Source organism: Electrona antarctica (genome assembly GCF_951216825.1).
Source record: "Electrona antarctica genome assembly, chromosome: 22".
In the NCBI taxonomy this organism is placed as follows: Eukaryota; Metazoa; Chordata; class Actinopteri; order Myctophiformes; family Myctophidae; genus Electrona; species Electrona antarctica.
The window spans coordinates 8,779,951-8,796,831 of NC_136805.1; the positions used below are offsets into that span (position 1 = coordinate 8,779,951).

A 16,881-nucleotide genomic window follows, 5' to 3' on the forward strand; every position below is an offset into this window, starting at 1 on the left:
ATACATAGTCTACATCGCCTACAAGATTGTAAAGTGATCTTGCACATTTGTAATTCGGTTACATCCGTCTACACACACACAAAACAAATCATTTCTTTAAATTCAATGTCAAACTAGAAAAAGTGCCCTTCTGGGCACAGGTCTCCACCAGGAGGATAGGAGTGTGTGATGTTTGGCAAAATGTTTAGGAGCAATATTAACGTGTGTGTGTGTGATGCGGCTTGGCCTGTTGTAGCGCCACCATGAGGCTGATTTGAAAACTGTCAAGTGGCATTTCTTCCAAAGCCTAGTGGGAATATGCATGCAGTTTCACCACAATCGGACGCTGCGTTGAGTAGTTGTGATTTGTACAAAACGGGTACAAAGCGGGCTACTCCTGAAAAGTTTAGAAGCCAATCGTAGCCAATGAGGGTGGATTATGAGAAATCAAACAAACCCGTCTTGATCACATGACTATGAAGAGCATGTGTACCGATTTGCGTGACATTTGGATAAAATCTGAAGGAGTAATATTAGAAAATGTGTTTTACATATGTCGGCCTCCTGGTGGCGCTATAAAGAGCAGATGTGAAAAATTCCAGGCAAAGGTTTTTCCTTGGCCTCGAGGAATATCAGAATATCAGAATATCTTTATTGTCATTGTACAAGACAACGAAATTGATGTGCAATCCAGCTCAAGTGCATTTAAAACAAAATACATAATACTCTATATAAAAAAGTTGGCATACAAAGTTATCCACAGATCCGTGCAGTTAGAGTTAAAAACACTTTTCGGCCAGTTATAGCGCCACCATGAGGCTGAGTTGAAAATGTTCATTTGGCATTTCTTCCTCGGCCTAGTGGGAATGTGCGTGCACAATTTCACGGAAATCACACGATGTGTTCATGATTTGCAGCATTTTGTTTGAAACTGAGCACTCCTGCAAACTTTGGAAGCCAATCTTAGCCAATCAGGATGGAGTCTGAGAAATCTGAAAGACCCGTTTCGTTGAATGGCTCTAGAGAGACAGTGTACCAATTTGCGTGATGTTTGGACAAAATCTGTAGGTGTACTGTCCAAAAACTTGTTTTGCACAAAGCGGCCTCCTGGTGGTACTATAACAGGCTGTTCTGGAAATTTTGGGGCAGAGGTTCATCATTGGCATCCAGGGAGTGCGAGTGCAAAATTTGGCATCGACCAGGTTAACGGTGCCGGAGACACTAATGGTCCAATCACCATGCAGGGTTCAGGAAGAGCTGGGTGTCTGTTGGTGGGAAAGGAAGCAGGGTCAAGGCCAGCTTTGAGAAGGCAAAAAAAATAACGGAGGATTTCGTTGTGACATAGAAGTGGTAGTAGTTTACTAGTTTCTAATGTCAATTTGAAACACAGAGTAATAGAAATCACACCCGTGTTGCTGACATGAAATCAAGCACTGCTTCTTATAGTCTTTGGGGTTTTTTTCAGGTCAGCACTGTGCTTTGGGAATCATATTCGAGTGATTCCCAAAGTGGGGTCCGGGGACCCCAGGGGACCTTGAGGGGTCCACAAAGAGTGTACAAATGGAACCAAATGGACCCTAACGGGTGCATTTGGTTTCATTTGTACACCCAAGAGTTAAATTAACATTGATTTTACAATATAAATTGGAGGTCCCAGAGATAGAAATACCATTAAATGTAGACTAATACATGTCAAACTGGGGGTCCTTGAAATTAAACGGATTGAGAATCACTGCTGGAGCAGTAATGATCTCTTATGGGGGTCCCCGGCACATCTTTTTAAATGGGGGTCAATGGGGGCTAATTAGTGTCAATTGTCAATTTTGGGGTCCTTGACATGAAAAAGTTTGGGAACCACTGTCATATACATCATCATACATCATCTCATTCTGGCCAATCACAATTTGCATCCTCGCTTTTGTCTTGTACACTTTTGTCTTCAATGTTTGTTTACACACTTTTGTCTTCAATGTTTGTGTTTACACAGACCCTCAAAGCTGGACATAGGAGGGCAGAAATGGTACCAAATGGACCCTTATGGGGCCATTTTCACACTCAGGATTTTACTCTGTAATACTACTATGTACTAATGTCTTCTACCTGTGCATATACATCCGCCAGCCTGAGAGAGAAACACCTCATAGACTCATCACATATGAAAAGGTTGGTGGGCACCTCCCCCACAATTCTCCACGTGTCTCTCTCATCATTGTACTGCTCAATGTCACGGACAGGGCTACAAGAGAGAAAAATAGCCATCAGAGAAATATCTTGTGTGACTGTGAACAAGCAGCTTTTTTCAACCCTTTTCAACATTTCATGGTGCATGAGAATCTTACGTCGCAAAGCGCTTCGACCCCTTTAGTACATAGATATTTCCATCCACCACAGCCACACGGGGCATGAAGCGTCGCCGTTTCATGGGGGCACACATGCGCCACTGGTTGGTCTGTGGGTTGTAGCACTCCACCTTGTCCGTATAAGTATTTGAAGTCAGTTCAGTTGGACACTTACCACCTATTTAGATAAACAGGAATGAACAGAATAGTAACTGTTGGTTGGCTCTACTGTGTGCCCAAACTACAGTGACGCTGAAGTGAGTATTATGGAAACAAGAGGCATTAAGAAGAGGTATGATACCTATAACGTAGATATTTCCTTTGAGTGTACAGCGCGCAAAATGAGTACGAGGAAATTGCATAGGTGCACAGTCTGTCCATATAGATGTTTCAGGGTCGTACTTCTTCACCCGGGACAGAAGTACACCGTCTGTCGGACTCGTAAAAGTGCCTACAATAGTGACAACAAGGGCCCAGGAGGACACATGACAAAACATTAGACATTGAGATAGATTATTTGTATGTATGTAAAACATGTTCGCTAAAAATGTCCCAAAACTTTGTTATTATTACATATTAAAGAACCGGCTGAAACTGAAGATACATAAACCTGTTCCATACCAACAAGGTAGATCAGTCCATCTAGTGCAATCACATCACAGGGAGAGATATGATATTCTGATCTGTTGACAGACCTCATGGGCTGCCAGGTGTTCATGTCGGGGTCGTACCGTTCTACAAACACGGGGTAGTACCAGACCCCAGACGTGAGGTCAAGGACCCGAGAGCAGCCGCCCACTGCATACATATAGCCATCAAGCATCACCAGGCCTTGGTCCATGTTAGTTGTGCAAGAAACAAAAAACGGATCATTAGGACTGATGACCATGGACACATGCAGCCTCTCCCTTGGTTAACCAAAGCAAACCCTATATACATTTGACAGTCTTACCGAATCCACTGCGTGCCACATCCATGGAAGCCATCTGCAACCAGGAGCCACGGGAAAGGTCACAGGGTTCCTACACATTTTGTGAGGAGCGTTTGTGAGGAGGACAGCCATCTCTTAGTAGATGTATGCTAACAGATGCATACATTCAAATCACTATCACTAGCGGATACACCGGTACAACTGACGTTGGCTTAGTTTCGTCAGCTTTTCAGGATTTCTAGCTCGTCATTTGAAGGATATACATGGTCATTTTGCTAATCGGAAGATTATAAACAGGTGCAATGAGTCCAATTCAGCCAATTTTTACCACTGATGATCAACTTCTTATTGCTTTTTCAGTAAGTCTATTTATTTTTGTTCTTTACTGTCACTTTAATTGTATTAGCATTTTCATAGCAATGAGTTTTATTATTAACAAAATACATGATGTACACGAGAAATATAACAATTATAAACATCCACCTTTTACTTTTTAATTGGGTGTTGGAATCAGCAAGACTATGTAGGAATACAAGTGATGTGCAAGTAAAACCACAACACAAAATCAAATAACAAGTATCATAGTTAGTATCATGGTCAGTATTATACTGACATGACACTGTATCATGTTAGTATTGTGGTCAGTATCATGTTAGTATTATGGTCAGTGTATTATGGTCAGTATCATGTTAGTATTATGGTCAGTATCATGGCATAGCAAGGTCATGGCATGAGGCATTTGCATGCTACTAACATGATACTGGCCATGACGCTGACCGTGATACCGACCATGTTACTAACATGATACTGGCCATGATACTGACCAGGCTACGAACATGATAGTGGCCATGATAATGACCAAGGTACTAACATAATAGTGACCATGATACTATCATGATACCAACATGATACTAATATGATACTGACCATGATACCAACATGATCAAAATCACTCAGCATTCATATGGTGCACTGTGTGTTAAATTGTTGTTTGATTTTGTGTTACTCTATTTGTATATCACTTTTATTCTTTATTGTAAGTATTTTTGCTAATTTCAACACACAATAAAAATAATATTTAAAGGGGGGTGTTCAAAATTGTTATATTTCTCATATGCATGTATTTTCAGGATTATGAAGAAAAAATAAATACAACTAGAAAAAGTGCCCCTCGGGGCACAGGTCTCCACCAGGGCAGGTCAGGTTGTGGCCTCCTGGTGGCGCTATAATAGGCCAATGTGCAAAGGGTGCCATTTCTTCATACGCCTTTGATGGCAATTGGATGATTTGAGGCATTTTGTTCCAAAAATGTGTTTTGCAAAAATCAACCTGTTGGTGGCGCTATAACAGGCCAATGTGAAAAGGGTGGGATATATTCCTCAGTCTAGTAAGAAAATGTGTGAAAGATTTCACGTAAATTGCATGCTGCGTTCATGATTTGAGGCTTTTGTTCAAAACGGGGCAATCTTGCAAACTGTGAAAGCCAATTATAGCCAATTAGGATGGAATATGAAATATCGGACAGATCCGACTTGAGCACATGACCATAGAGATACTGTGTAACGATTGGTGAGATTTTTAGACAGAATCTGGAGGAGTAATATCAAAAAAATTGTTTTACAAAAGTCGGCCTCCTGGTGGCGCTATAAAAGGCAGATGCGGAAAATGCAGGTCAAAGGTTTGTCCTTGGCCTCTAGGGAGTGTGCATGCAACGTTTCACGCAGATCGGTGCAGTTTTAGGTAAAAAATGTGAAAAGCTGCCTCATGGTGGCGCTATAACAGGCCGTTCTGGAAAATGTGGGGCAGAGGTTCATCGTTGGCATCCAGGGAGTGTGTGTGCAAAGTTTGGCATCGACCGGGTTAACGGTGCCGGAGATTAGCTGGTAACGGACGGAAGGACGGACACACACACACACACAAGTGTGTGCAAAACACAAGTGTGTGCAAAACATACTCTCTCCCCATGCCTTCGGCCTGGTGGAGACAATAAAAGTGACAGTAAAGAAATAAATCATAATAGAGTTATTGAATAATGACATTGATAGTGATATTTCAATTAAAAGATGATCCTTAATGGTTGAAAAAATATCAGAAATGAATTATAGATGCCAGAATTAGTTGGCTTAGACCTGTTTCTACTCCTAATAATGGCCAGGTTATGGCCACGGTTTTAAAAAATTACTCTAAATAGTTCGGAAACAAATATTTTTCCATACAACATTTTACATACTTTTCCAGACCTGGAAATTCATGAAATCAAATTCCATACTTGCGTAGGATCCCTGAGGTCATAGCGCCACATCTCTGTACTGGTTGAACCATGGGAGGAATTTCCTCCAGCCATGTACAATGAAGAGCCTGCAGTATGTGACAGCATAATTAAAACAAGTTATGCCTTGATCGTTAAAGAAATAAAGATCTTCATTTCTCAAGATACACTTCCATTAAAGACAATCCTACTATTAATGCACAAATTCCACAATCTCCGAATGCCATATAGTCTGGAACTACACCTCCCGAAATCCGAGTAAGGAAGCTGGCATTTCTGTTCACGAAAATACATTTTAACACATTGTAATTCTCAGGAAGTCTCCAGACGTCTTTATAATCACCCCCTGTGGTGCCCAAGACGTCTGGGTAAGTCTTTGGGAATCTTTAGTGAAAAAAATATATATATTTTTTTTAAATCGTCCAAAAATGCTGGACACTCTACATGTCTCAATAAATCAATGGGCAAAAAATATCTTTACATTTTATTTTTCTATTTCTGCTGAGCAGCAAGCTATATATGCTGAGATGAGTTCTATTATTTAGGATAAATTTGCACGACTGTATAGACGAAACGGAAGAGGGGAGGAGGCTTACTTCCGCTTTATATTTTACTCATGATAGAGCTTCCGTTGCTCCAGACTGTATGATGGAAGCATTTGAAATTGTGAGCGGCAACAGTCTGGCAAAGCGAGACTAGTGTGCATGTGTCTGCGCTCCAGTAGTTCACGTATCTTGACAACCATATAACGGCAGATGTGAAAAGTAAAACCCAGTTGCCCAGAACCGCCGATCCGACCGATATATGACCAACCTTCAAATATTAATGGCTTCATAATTGAACCATCACAATAATACCCTTACCAAGAATTTAAATGTCCTTTCTAGCACTGCACAACATTGCTAAAGCTGAGGGGCAAAACATTGTAGGATCGATAACAGGTCTACTCCAGTTGATTCTGATGTTGCTACTCACCTGACACAACCACACTATAAGCTCTTACAGGGAGGAGCAGATCTGCCAGAAGAGACTTCCATCGATTGATTCGGGGATCAAAGATCTCAGCGTAGCAACTTTTCTCTTCATCTTCATGCACCACCAGCATTACTTCACGTACTGTACAGAGATGGAAGATAAACACATGACACTGGTTAATGTGTGAACATGTGACTGAAATAATTCAGAAAAACATCGAATGCCAAGAATTGACCCGTTTCCTATAGCCCATAAGTCTTTGCGTGTTGTGTGTGCATAACTTCCTCTTGCTGTGTTGCCAGTTTTGCAAGAGAGTGGCCACATCTATGAAAATAAGCACAAATGAAAATAAATAATGAATTGCATTTTTATAGCGCTTAAAGTGCTCAAAGCGCTTTACAATGCGCTTTACAATTCATTCATACATTGGGAGGTGAAGCGGTGAACAGTCGACGCCAGCCTCCTCACTTCCCACATTCACACCAATGGTATCAAGCTCACACCGACCAACTCATTGGAGGCAATGTAGGGTTCAGTGTCTTGCCCAAGGACACTTCGACATGTGGACAGGAAGTGCCGGGATTCGAACCGCCGACCCAGGGACCTGCTCTACCTCCTGAGCCACAGCCCAAATGAAAATTGTGAGGTTGTACATCTGTTATTTAAAACGATCGAGAATAAATTGATTTTTTTTTAATATATTTTAAAGATGGAGTGCCGTGATTTTTTTCCACCCTTAAACATGACATCAGGTGTTATTGTTATATAAGGAGGTATAATTTTTTTCAAAAAAGTGTAAAGTATTTGTTAAAATGATGGTTTATGTGGGTTTAAGGGGCGACTGTGGCTCAGGAGGTAGAGCAGGTCGTCCAATGATCCATGGGTTGGCGGTTCGAATCCCGGCTCCTCCTGTCTACACGTCAAAGTGTCCTTGGGCAAGACACTGAACCCCAAATTGCTCCCGATGTGCTGGTTGGTACCTTGCATGGCTTCCGCCGCAATCGGTGTATGAATGTGTGTGAATGGGTGAATGTAATGCACAATCTATGTAAAGCGCCTTGGATAAAGGGGCTATATAAATGCACCATTTACCATTTATGTGGACACACCCACCAGTTAATTAGGTAGGCGTGAGTTTAACCTTAGCACCACCCACCTAATCCAGTCCCTCCGCCTCCTTTTGTTTACAAAATTACAAATTGGTGTCTGTAATGTAACAAAAACTCATGTTTTTGTGAATGTTAGAAGTGAACACTTCCCATATTAGCACCATTATGCACTTATACTGCCACCATTTATCCATGTATAGGCCTATAATCCACACATCCATAACATATCAGACCTGTTTTTTCAGATTATTTTTTAATCATTTATTTATTTCCTCCAATTATATTGACCCTATTGTCACAATCAGCTCATCTCATCATCCAATCAAATCATAGTTTAACAGCAGAAACAATTAGTTTGATAGATAATTTAGCATGAATAATTTGCGAATATACTGTAGGCCATTGATTTCCTCCAGCTAAGCAGCACCCTGGCATTGAAACTGTCCTTTATTGACACAAAACACTTGCAGCACTGCCCTAGGCACAGAAGACTCTCCACTCTTCTATTGCTCTGATCAAACTCAATTTACAACATGAATATGCCGTTCCTTCTGACTGCATTGAGTTTCAGCAAAAGTCACATTGCCAGATTTAAAGAAACAAGCGGCCAGGTCCACGAAAACAAGTCACAGAAATACCCTTGAATATTTATGAAAACGTTTCAACACCACCAATCCTTTTAACAACATATTAATATGAGGGTCCTTCACATGAACCATTGGTTAAGTCAACCACATCTCCCATGCAAGTTACTTCATATGAAAACAAGCCCGAGTCGCTTGTAATAGCCAGACATGGTAACATGACTTCCAGCGCCACAACAGATACTTCTAATTCTTGACTTTACAGCCTTTTATAAGTATTAGGACCTACATATATTGACTACAACAGCCAATAAGAATGCACACTGTGACACTACACTCTGTATCAAAGCCTGACCACTGTGATTATAAAAGAAAAAACCTGAACTCCTTGAGAACAGCAAGAGCAACTGGACAGCAGAGCAGGTAGGCTGGTTTGTTGTGGTTTCCTTGATTAATCCTGCTTCCAATCTAACGAAAAACAGTCTGCTCTACTGTGAACTGGTAATGTGTGCCTGTGTGGTAATGTGTGAAATGACTGTTTGAAAATCTGTCACACAGTTAGGCACAGAGCAGCAAACTGCACACGTGTATGTGCCAGGCAGCTCCGCCCACAGAGGTTGTCTTGTTTTAAAAAATCACACCCGTGTGAACTGAGTGGTGTAAGGTCTTATATAGCCTGTCTGACGTAATGAAATCATGTCTGACGTAATGAAATCACACCCGGGTGAACAGGGTGAACATAGCAACCATGCTAATTTTTTCTGCACTAACAAAGCCAGTTGTTCTGACGTAATGAAATCACACCCGGGTGAACAGGGTGAACATAGCAACCATGCTCATTTTTTCTGCACTAACAAAGCCAGTTGGAGGAGTGGTTTACACCACTCAAAAATATATAATGAGGGGGAGGTGTGTGTGTGTGTGCGCGCAATAGTAATACGTCACACTATCAGTGTTCATATCATTGGCCCGTTTGACTGTCAAGGGTTCAGCCTCCAGGAAGAAACCCTAAATACAAAGTTATTACACCATTGCACATAAAAACGACGGTGTCTAATGAAGTACTGTCACCTCATAGACATGAAAAACAGGAACAATACAAAAATTGTGGCACTCCATCTTTAACATTTTTAACAAAAATGCCCCAAATATTGATGTCCAAAGACAATTATATATTAATTAATCTGGGGCTCCTTGACTGGTGTAAACAACATTAGGAAGCAAGCCCAAATAAGGAACTACTGTACACTTTACAAACACGCCCAAAAAAGCCCCAAACCAGCAATTACCAATAATTTATTTACAAGCGACTTTGCAGAAAAACAAGCCAAAGGTCGCTTTTAATAAGCAGACATGGCAACACTGGCTGAAGGAAGTGAAGCACACACAGAAGGAGCCCCAGTACATTACCACCAAAAAAGGTGAATAAATCTTGAAAGTTATAGTTAACTGAAAGTATGTATAAAAGCTCAAGATATAAATAAAGATTGAATTGTTAATTGTTAAAAAGTAATGTAAAGATTATGAAAAACCAATTATAAAGCCCAAATAGCAAACTAAACTCTTGGCAATCCCAAACTGCCACAAGAATAGAAGACATAGGTACTTTTATTGCCAGGTACTATGTTTACACATTTGAAATGAAATGATTACTATATTTACCCAGGGTATCTGGGCTAAGCTCAAGAACTTGTTAACAGCCAGGCCCTGCTCATAGAGCATTTCATCGTAGTGGTTCAATGCCTTGTTCAAGGGCACTTCAGCGGTGGTAATTTTAACGTGTCGGACCGCTGATTCGAACTGGCGACCTTCCGGTATCAAGACCGTTCCGCAATCCGTTCGGCCACCGCTGCCACTATTACTATACATTTGAGGAATTGAAATCCCAAACAGAAGAACTGTATTTTGTGGACCATCAGTTGCAACATGCGTACTGCATGTACAGGTTTGTGTGAGGCAGGGTACCTCTGCACTCCCGTGGTCGAGCTCTGCAGCTGTACTGCATTAGATTGGGGTCCTTGGTTTCAGCGATCAGCCTCTGACAGCCTTGGGACTCTTTCACCACATCCAGAGACTCAATCACATCGTGGAGGTAGGAGGGGCTGATAAGAGGCAGACGGATCTGCTCTAGAACCTTCAAAAACAAATACAACAATAAACAAATAATAAATGTCCACATCTGTTGCAAGACAAGGTAAGAAACTGAACATTAACATACTGGCAGACCTGCCAACCTTTGGAAAATGTTTTGAGTAGTGCACTCATGCACTTCCATGCCCCTATTTCCTATTGTGGTCTGCCATTTTAGTAATTAAAGTATTGACATGCCATCTGATAAATCATTCCGTGTTGATTGGTATGGCTTAATGTTCTCAGCTTTTGTGGAATGGTTTTCGTATATGTGGTCTCAGCACGATAGTAATAGCACCACCTACACTACCACAACATGGTAACACTTACTTTACAGATAAGCACCATTTTCATTATAGGGATATACCTGAATATATAGTGCAGTATTGACTATGTGGGTTGTAATTCTATTAATTTAGTTCAAAACATAATCTGGCTGATGTTGGTTAATTCTGATGATTTCCCAAGCCATTTATGAACTGTGCCTTTAACGTGATGTCCTAATAAGGGTTATGTCATATAAATCAAATCACTGGTGTGCAGCAATTTATCTAATACAGTTGTTGAGCATGTTTGTGAGTTCCCACGAGGCCCTGGGTGCATGATGTCACCTTGCACAGCAACTGGTCTCGCAAGATCACAAAGCCATCCGTCTGAGACTGCAATGCAACAAGCTATAATGAAACAATTGAATTGAATGATGACCTTTTCAAAGGTATGCCTGTGGGTAGGACACTTATTTAACCACAACATAGCCGCCTCAACCACCATCTCCTCCTTGGGCACATCAAGATTCTCACTGGAAAGAATCTGTGTCACTTTCTCCACAGACAGAGAGAGGAACTCTTCCTAGGAGGAGCATAGAGAATACAGTAGATTAGCTGATAGATTACGACTGTTTCCATACATCTTGAAGTAGGTCTTCAGGTAAAGCCTGAGACCCAAAAATAGCCAGAAAATTGACAACCCACCTAAATGAGACCCCTATTCATGAACAAACACTCGAAATAACAACCAATGCTTACAATCAGAAGATAGAGCTTTAAACTTGTAACAACAAACATTGGGTGGGCCTGTCTCATACTTATGAGTCAGTCACAGATTTCAAGGTGAAATAGCCACAACAGACAAACAACTTGGTAAATGTATGTATCTTTCAATGTCTGACCTGCCGGAAGACGGCACTGAAGTGCGTCAGAATGTACTCCATGCTACGCTGTGCCAACGTCTTACAGGAGTGGGCCTCAGCGAGGCAGTGGATCCCTACACAGTTGGTTTCGTCCATGCGATGCTCCATGTAATGACAGCAGGCCTCTTGAACAGCCATGACATTAAGCAAGTTTGCTGCTGTTAGCAGGGCCTAGAACAAATAAACAAAATATATACTAACATTATTTGAATGCAGTAGTTTTCAACCTTTTCTGAGGCTTTGTTTTATTATAGAAAACATACCATGACATTTTTTTGTTTCCATACATTTCTATCAAATATTAACGTTATATTATCATCTCTTGTGTTTAATTGCCAGTGTTTTGGCAATTGTTTGGGGGCCCACTTGCAGTATCCTCATGGCCCACCAGTTGACCCAGAGGTTGAGAAACACTTTTAAAGCACAAAGGTTCATGAATACATCACCTGCACATTTGCTGCAGAGATGACCACCTTTGAAGAATAGGCATAGCCCACCAACATCTCAAGCCCCTGAGGTTCTACTCCATGGATGGCTACCCTCATCTGTCGGCTCTCCATCCACTCAATGGTGAACATTGCCTGTGTGGGTTGAAAAGGTGAACTGGTTTGTTTTGAAATGTAAGCTTTACTTATTTACATTGTGTCAACAGTTAACAGATTGTATTTGTATATAGCATGATATTCGTTTCACAAATGAAAGACAATTTAGAATCGAGTCATAAAGGAGAATTCTAAACGTAATTAAACCGATGTCGTTATATCCCAGAATGAGTGGTAGAGGTGAACATTTTCATAACTCCAGTCTACCGCAGCTCAGCGCGACTAGTGAGTGGTGGGGGTTTACGGTAAATCGAACAAAATGAAAATTTTGATCAATAAAAAATAAGCAATTTACTGCAAATAGTAAAAAAAGGCAAAGTAGTTTAGGGATAAGGGGTTTAGCATGGACGAAAATAGAGCCCCTAGTCCAGAATTCTCCTTTAACACCAGGTCAATAAATGTTGCTATGGAAAGTTGAGGATCATCTGTAGTTTACCTCAAAGTAACAGCTAAAGGAGACTAGTACATTACGATGACAGGGGAACTCTTTCCCTCCACAGCACAGAATCACATCACAGAAAGTGTTGTTTAGACGAAGCCTATTTAGGCCCTCTAACATCTTGTCGTTGTGTCTCCTGTCCATGAACACAAAGTCTCCATTGGCATCAAGTTCAACTGAAATCCTTGGAGCCATGTCTCTCTTCGGTAGACCAACCTATTACAACAGCAGGAGGAGACGGAAGAAATGGTCAGCATTCAGTATTTAAGCCGTGACGTAAGCGGTGTAGGACTACATTTGCAACCCTTACCCAACCCATGATAATGGCATGGTGGCCATTTTGTAGATCCACCGACCAAAGCCCATTAATTATTTCATTTTTCCCTTAAGTTAGGGAAAGTTTAGCAGATTTGAATGTCATCAATGCATTGAAAGAGGGACAAAAATAACGTTTAATCAGAGCATTGAATGTCAATATCAGTTTTAACCAGCCACGTAAGTCCCCTAACCTCATATCAGTCTTAACCAGCCACGTAAGATCCCTAACCTCATATCAGTCTTAACCAGCCAAGTCCCCTAACCTCATATCAGTTTTAACCAGCCACGTAGTCGGTTGACAATGCAGCTACTGAGATTTATTCAATGCACAATGCGCATTCAATGTGCCTCTGATTAAACATGATTTTGTCCCTTTCAATGCATTGATGGCATTCGAAACGGGTGGAAAATCTGCAAAATATAAAACACTCCTTGAGCTAAAAATAGCCGTCATCAAAAAACCTTAACCTCAGTAAACTTAACTTGCCCGGGGGCGTGGTTATAAGCACAACCCGTGTAGGAATTAGTATGTAGCTAGTTTGACACATGCCAAAAGTATGACATTTTGAAAATGTTGCCTTATATAGGTTGTTAATGGTACCCCAACTTTCAGCAGCTGTCACAAAGTTGCCCAAGGGAGTTGGGTTGGAACAAATTGAGAGGTGACATGCAGTAGACACCTTTATGAACACCTTTGTGAAGAAAGCTAGTGGTAAGCAATAAGCATCACAGAATCAAATGTTTTATGGTCATGATTCACCAGGAACCTGTATGGCTTGATTCTAGGCTTAAAATAATTGATATAGCCTACCGGTAATTATTTTTGGAAATCTCTATGGGAAAAATAGCAAGCACAGAGCTCAACAAATTAACATGCTGAATATCAACTACATTAAAAGACTAGTATAGTCTGATGTGATGTGTGTCACCCATAGGGTGTCACCACAGTCTTCATTTTACATGTTGCAAGTTCCTGCACTACGATACAGAGTATTGGACTCGATGACTCGACTCGAGTCCGACTCGAGTCATTGATTTGACGACTTGCAACTCGACTTGGACTTAAGGGTAAAAACTTGAGACTCGACTTGACTTGGAAGACAATGACTCCAGACTCGACTCGACTTGAGACAAGCTGACTCGGACACCACCATCAAGTGTCACTGTTGTGCAGCCTAACACACAGAGGCCAGGGAGGAGAGCTAGTACAGTACAGTACAGTACAGTACAGTACAGTACAGTACAGTACAGTACAGTACAGTACTCGACTCGACTATCTTGTGACTCGACCCGACTTGACTTGACATAACCTTGTGACTCGACCCGACTTGACTCGACAACCTTGTGACTCGACCCGACTTGGCATAACCTTGTGACTCGACTTGACTTGCCCACAACAGAAAAACTTGAGACTTGCTTGAGACTTGGACCAAATGACTTGCTACTCGACTCGGACTCGGATCGGAGGGACTCGTGCAATTGTCTGCTACGATACGTAACCACAAGAAAACAGAACATATATTCCAGTTTATACATCCATAACACAAACACAAGGCTGATACCCGTGTTTGCACCATACAATGGTGGTGTCAATCATATAGTATTGTGATTAACATTACCATGTGAAAAGGACATTTATATTCTATTGTGTGCACTGCTGGCTATTCATTTGTTTCACAGCTGTTGGTGCTATAATTGCTAATCTATAATCAGAGGGCGATGCAAGCCAAGGCAAGAAGGCGTCTGTTATGTGACAGACCTGGTGAAAAACCCACGTCTTTATTGTTTACGTTTACGGTTGTAGAGATACAACAGTGGACAGACTTAGTGGCAGCGGTGGCCGAACGGATTGCGGAGCGGTCTTGATACCGGAAGGTCGCCAGTTCGAATCAGCGGTCCGACACCGCTGAAGTGCCCTTGAGCAAGGCATTGAACCACTACCATGAAATGGTCTATGAGCAGGGCCTGGCTGGAAACAAGTTCTTGAGCTTAGCCCAGATACCCTGGGTAAATATAGTAACTTTGCTTTGCTTTGCTAGCCACGGTGCGTCTACAGTCCAAAAACCAACTGTACACAAACAGACATGCTGCTAAAGACATAATAATAATGGAGTTATTTATAACGCACTTTACATTCGCGAGAACCTCAAATATAACATAGCAATGTTATCATTCTCCTTCAGACGCTCAAACTTAAAAAGTAACAAACCTGCCGCTTCAAGTCTTCAAAGCCAGGAACTGTAGTCTTCTTCTTCTTTCCGGTTTTTTGGCGGTTGGCAGACCAACAAAGGTGCATTACCGCCACCAGCTGGACAGTGTAATACTAGGGATTGCACAAGCAAACCAATAAAATTAAACCAAAAGTCAAAACTATATATTCTATTCACAAATAAGTGGGTATTTCTTATGTACTTTTAATAATATAATGGTAGAATTTGCCTGCTGCTTTTCCTAGAAGACCTGACAAATGTAAAATCTTGATGATTAACCTTTTCCAACAGCCGATATAACTGATTCCTCTCACTTATAGGCTACTGTACTTCCTACAATGCAGAAGTACATGTTCTATCTTGTTCCTCACCTTCAATCACACTCTGTACATTCTCCTGTCGGATGCTTCCCTATTCTATGTAGTTAAGACCTGAGTGTCCAATTCTCATACGAGTAATAATACTCTCATTCCTTCCTATACTCCAACCCACCACCCTCTCAGTACCAACCTGCCTCTGAATGTTATATAGGTGTCTTCCAACTGCCCCATCATCCCAATACTCCTGCCATACTCACTGTGAATATACTGTACTCTAATAATTGGTTTGACTTCTTGCTTCTCTTGCTTAACGGCACATGCATATCTACCTGCTCAACTCCTAGTGTTTGTTCGGCCAGAATATCTACTCGCTCATTTCCTTAATTCAATTCCAGAATGAGCTGGAACCCACAGGAACCGTGTTTCTATTTACACTTTCTGTACCTTTCTTTGTGCTTTGTTAACTGTACTGTCCTCCTGACAACACAATTATATCAAGGAGTTCCGGGCAGAAACATGCTCTTCCCGCATAGTACTGTAGCCTACCTCCCGTAGTTAATTGTCTTTCAGTGGTTAAGGTGTCTTGTCAAACTCTCATGGAAAAGTTCCTGAATGCATGTGGGGAATGCTGGATAATTAATAGGCCTATAAAAAAAATTGCACCTTTGTAGGAAAATACACATTCAAAAACAACAACACAATCTTTTGGCATTTATTGGTTAAAAGTATGAATTGTAAGTAACATAACCTAACCATGCACTAGCTGTAGTAGCCTATTTAACATCACACTCTTCCATCACAGGGCTGCAGTTGCCATTATCCCATTATAGGCCTATAGGAAATTAGGAATTCAGTAAATGTACACACCTCAGCATGAATCTGTGCTATTGTAACCACTACTACAGCTAGTCAGCTATACTGTCAAATAATGACTGAGACTGTATGCCGTATGGATACTTTTGGTTTCTGGGAACGGTTTATAAAACGTCCTAGGCTTAGGCTATGAATGGTTGGACGGGAGTACAAATGTCCCTGTTGTAGGCCTACTTGAATAATCACTGAGTTCCTTATAAAACTATGAATGGTTGGACGGGAGTACAAATGTCCCTGTTGTGGGCCTACTTGAATAATCTGAGTTCCTTATACAATTAAAGTAAACATATAACTATATAGCTACAGAAATAAATCAAACCTTGGTTAGCAGACCAAAAGTTCAGTTTATTGGTAGTGGATAGTGGTAGATAGTGGGCAGATATACTGGCATTCCTGAGGAGCAGCGACTGTGTGCTCTTTGTGACCTGGGAGTTGTAGAGGATGAGTTTCATTTTGTTTTCTATTGTCCACTATATCATGATTTAAGAAACTTTTTATTTGAAAAAAATCAGGATAAGAACCCATATCTGTTTTGGATGTCTGAGTGTTTTATGTTAAATTGGTTGTTATGAAGTTTTTGTTTTTGGAAAATTCATAGAGAAGGCATGGCAGTT

General features: G+C 41.0%; 1 protein-coding gene across 1 annotated transcript; it reads right to left on the bottom strand.

Annotated features, from left to right (window-relative positions):
• Positions 1–611: 611 nt before the first annotated feature.
• LOC306915523 (kelch-like protein 23) lies at positions 612–15,183 on the bottom strand. The gene is made up of 14 exons (XM_079492898.1): positions 15,074–15,183; positions 12,544–12,762; positions 11,952–12,086; positions 11,485–11,676; positions 11,022–11,165; positions 10,152–10,320; positions 6,494–6,634; positions 5,519–5,607; positions 3,271–3,340; positions 2,940–3,149; positions 2,620–2,769; positions 2,319–2,496; positions 2,080–2,215; positions 612–1,244 (listed from the first exon to the last, which is right to left on the bottom strand). The coding sequence occupies exons 1-14, from the start codon at positions 15,158–15,160 to the stop codon at positions 1,227–1,229; spliced, it is 1,938 nt and encodes a 645-aa protein (XP_079349024.1). The 5' UTR covers positions 15,161–15,183; the 3' UTR covers positions 612–1,226.
• Between the last annotated feature and the right edge of the window lie 1,698 nt (positions 15,184–16,881).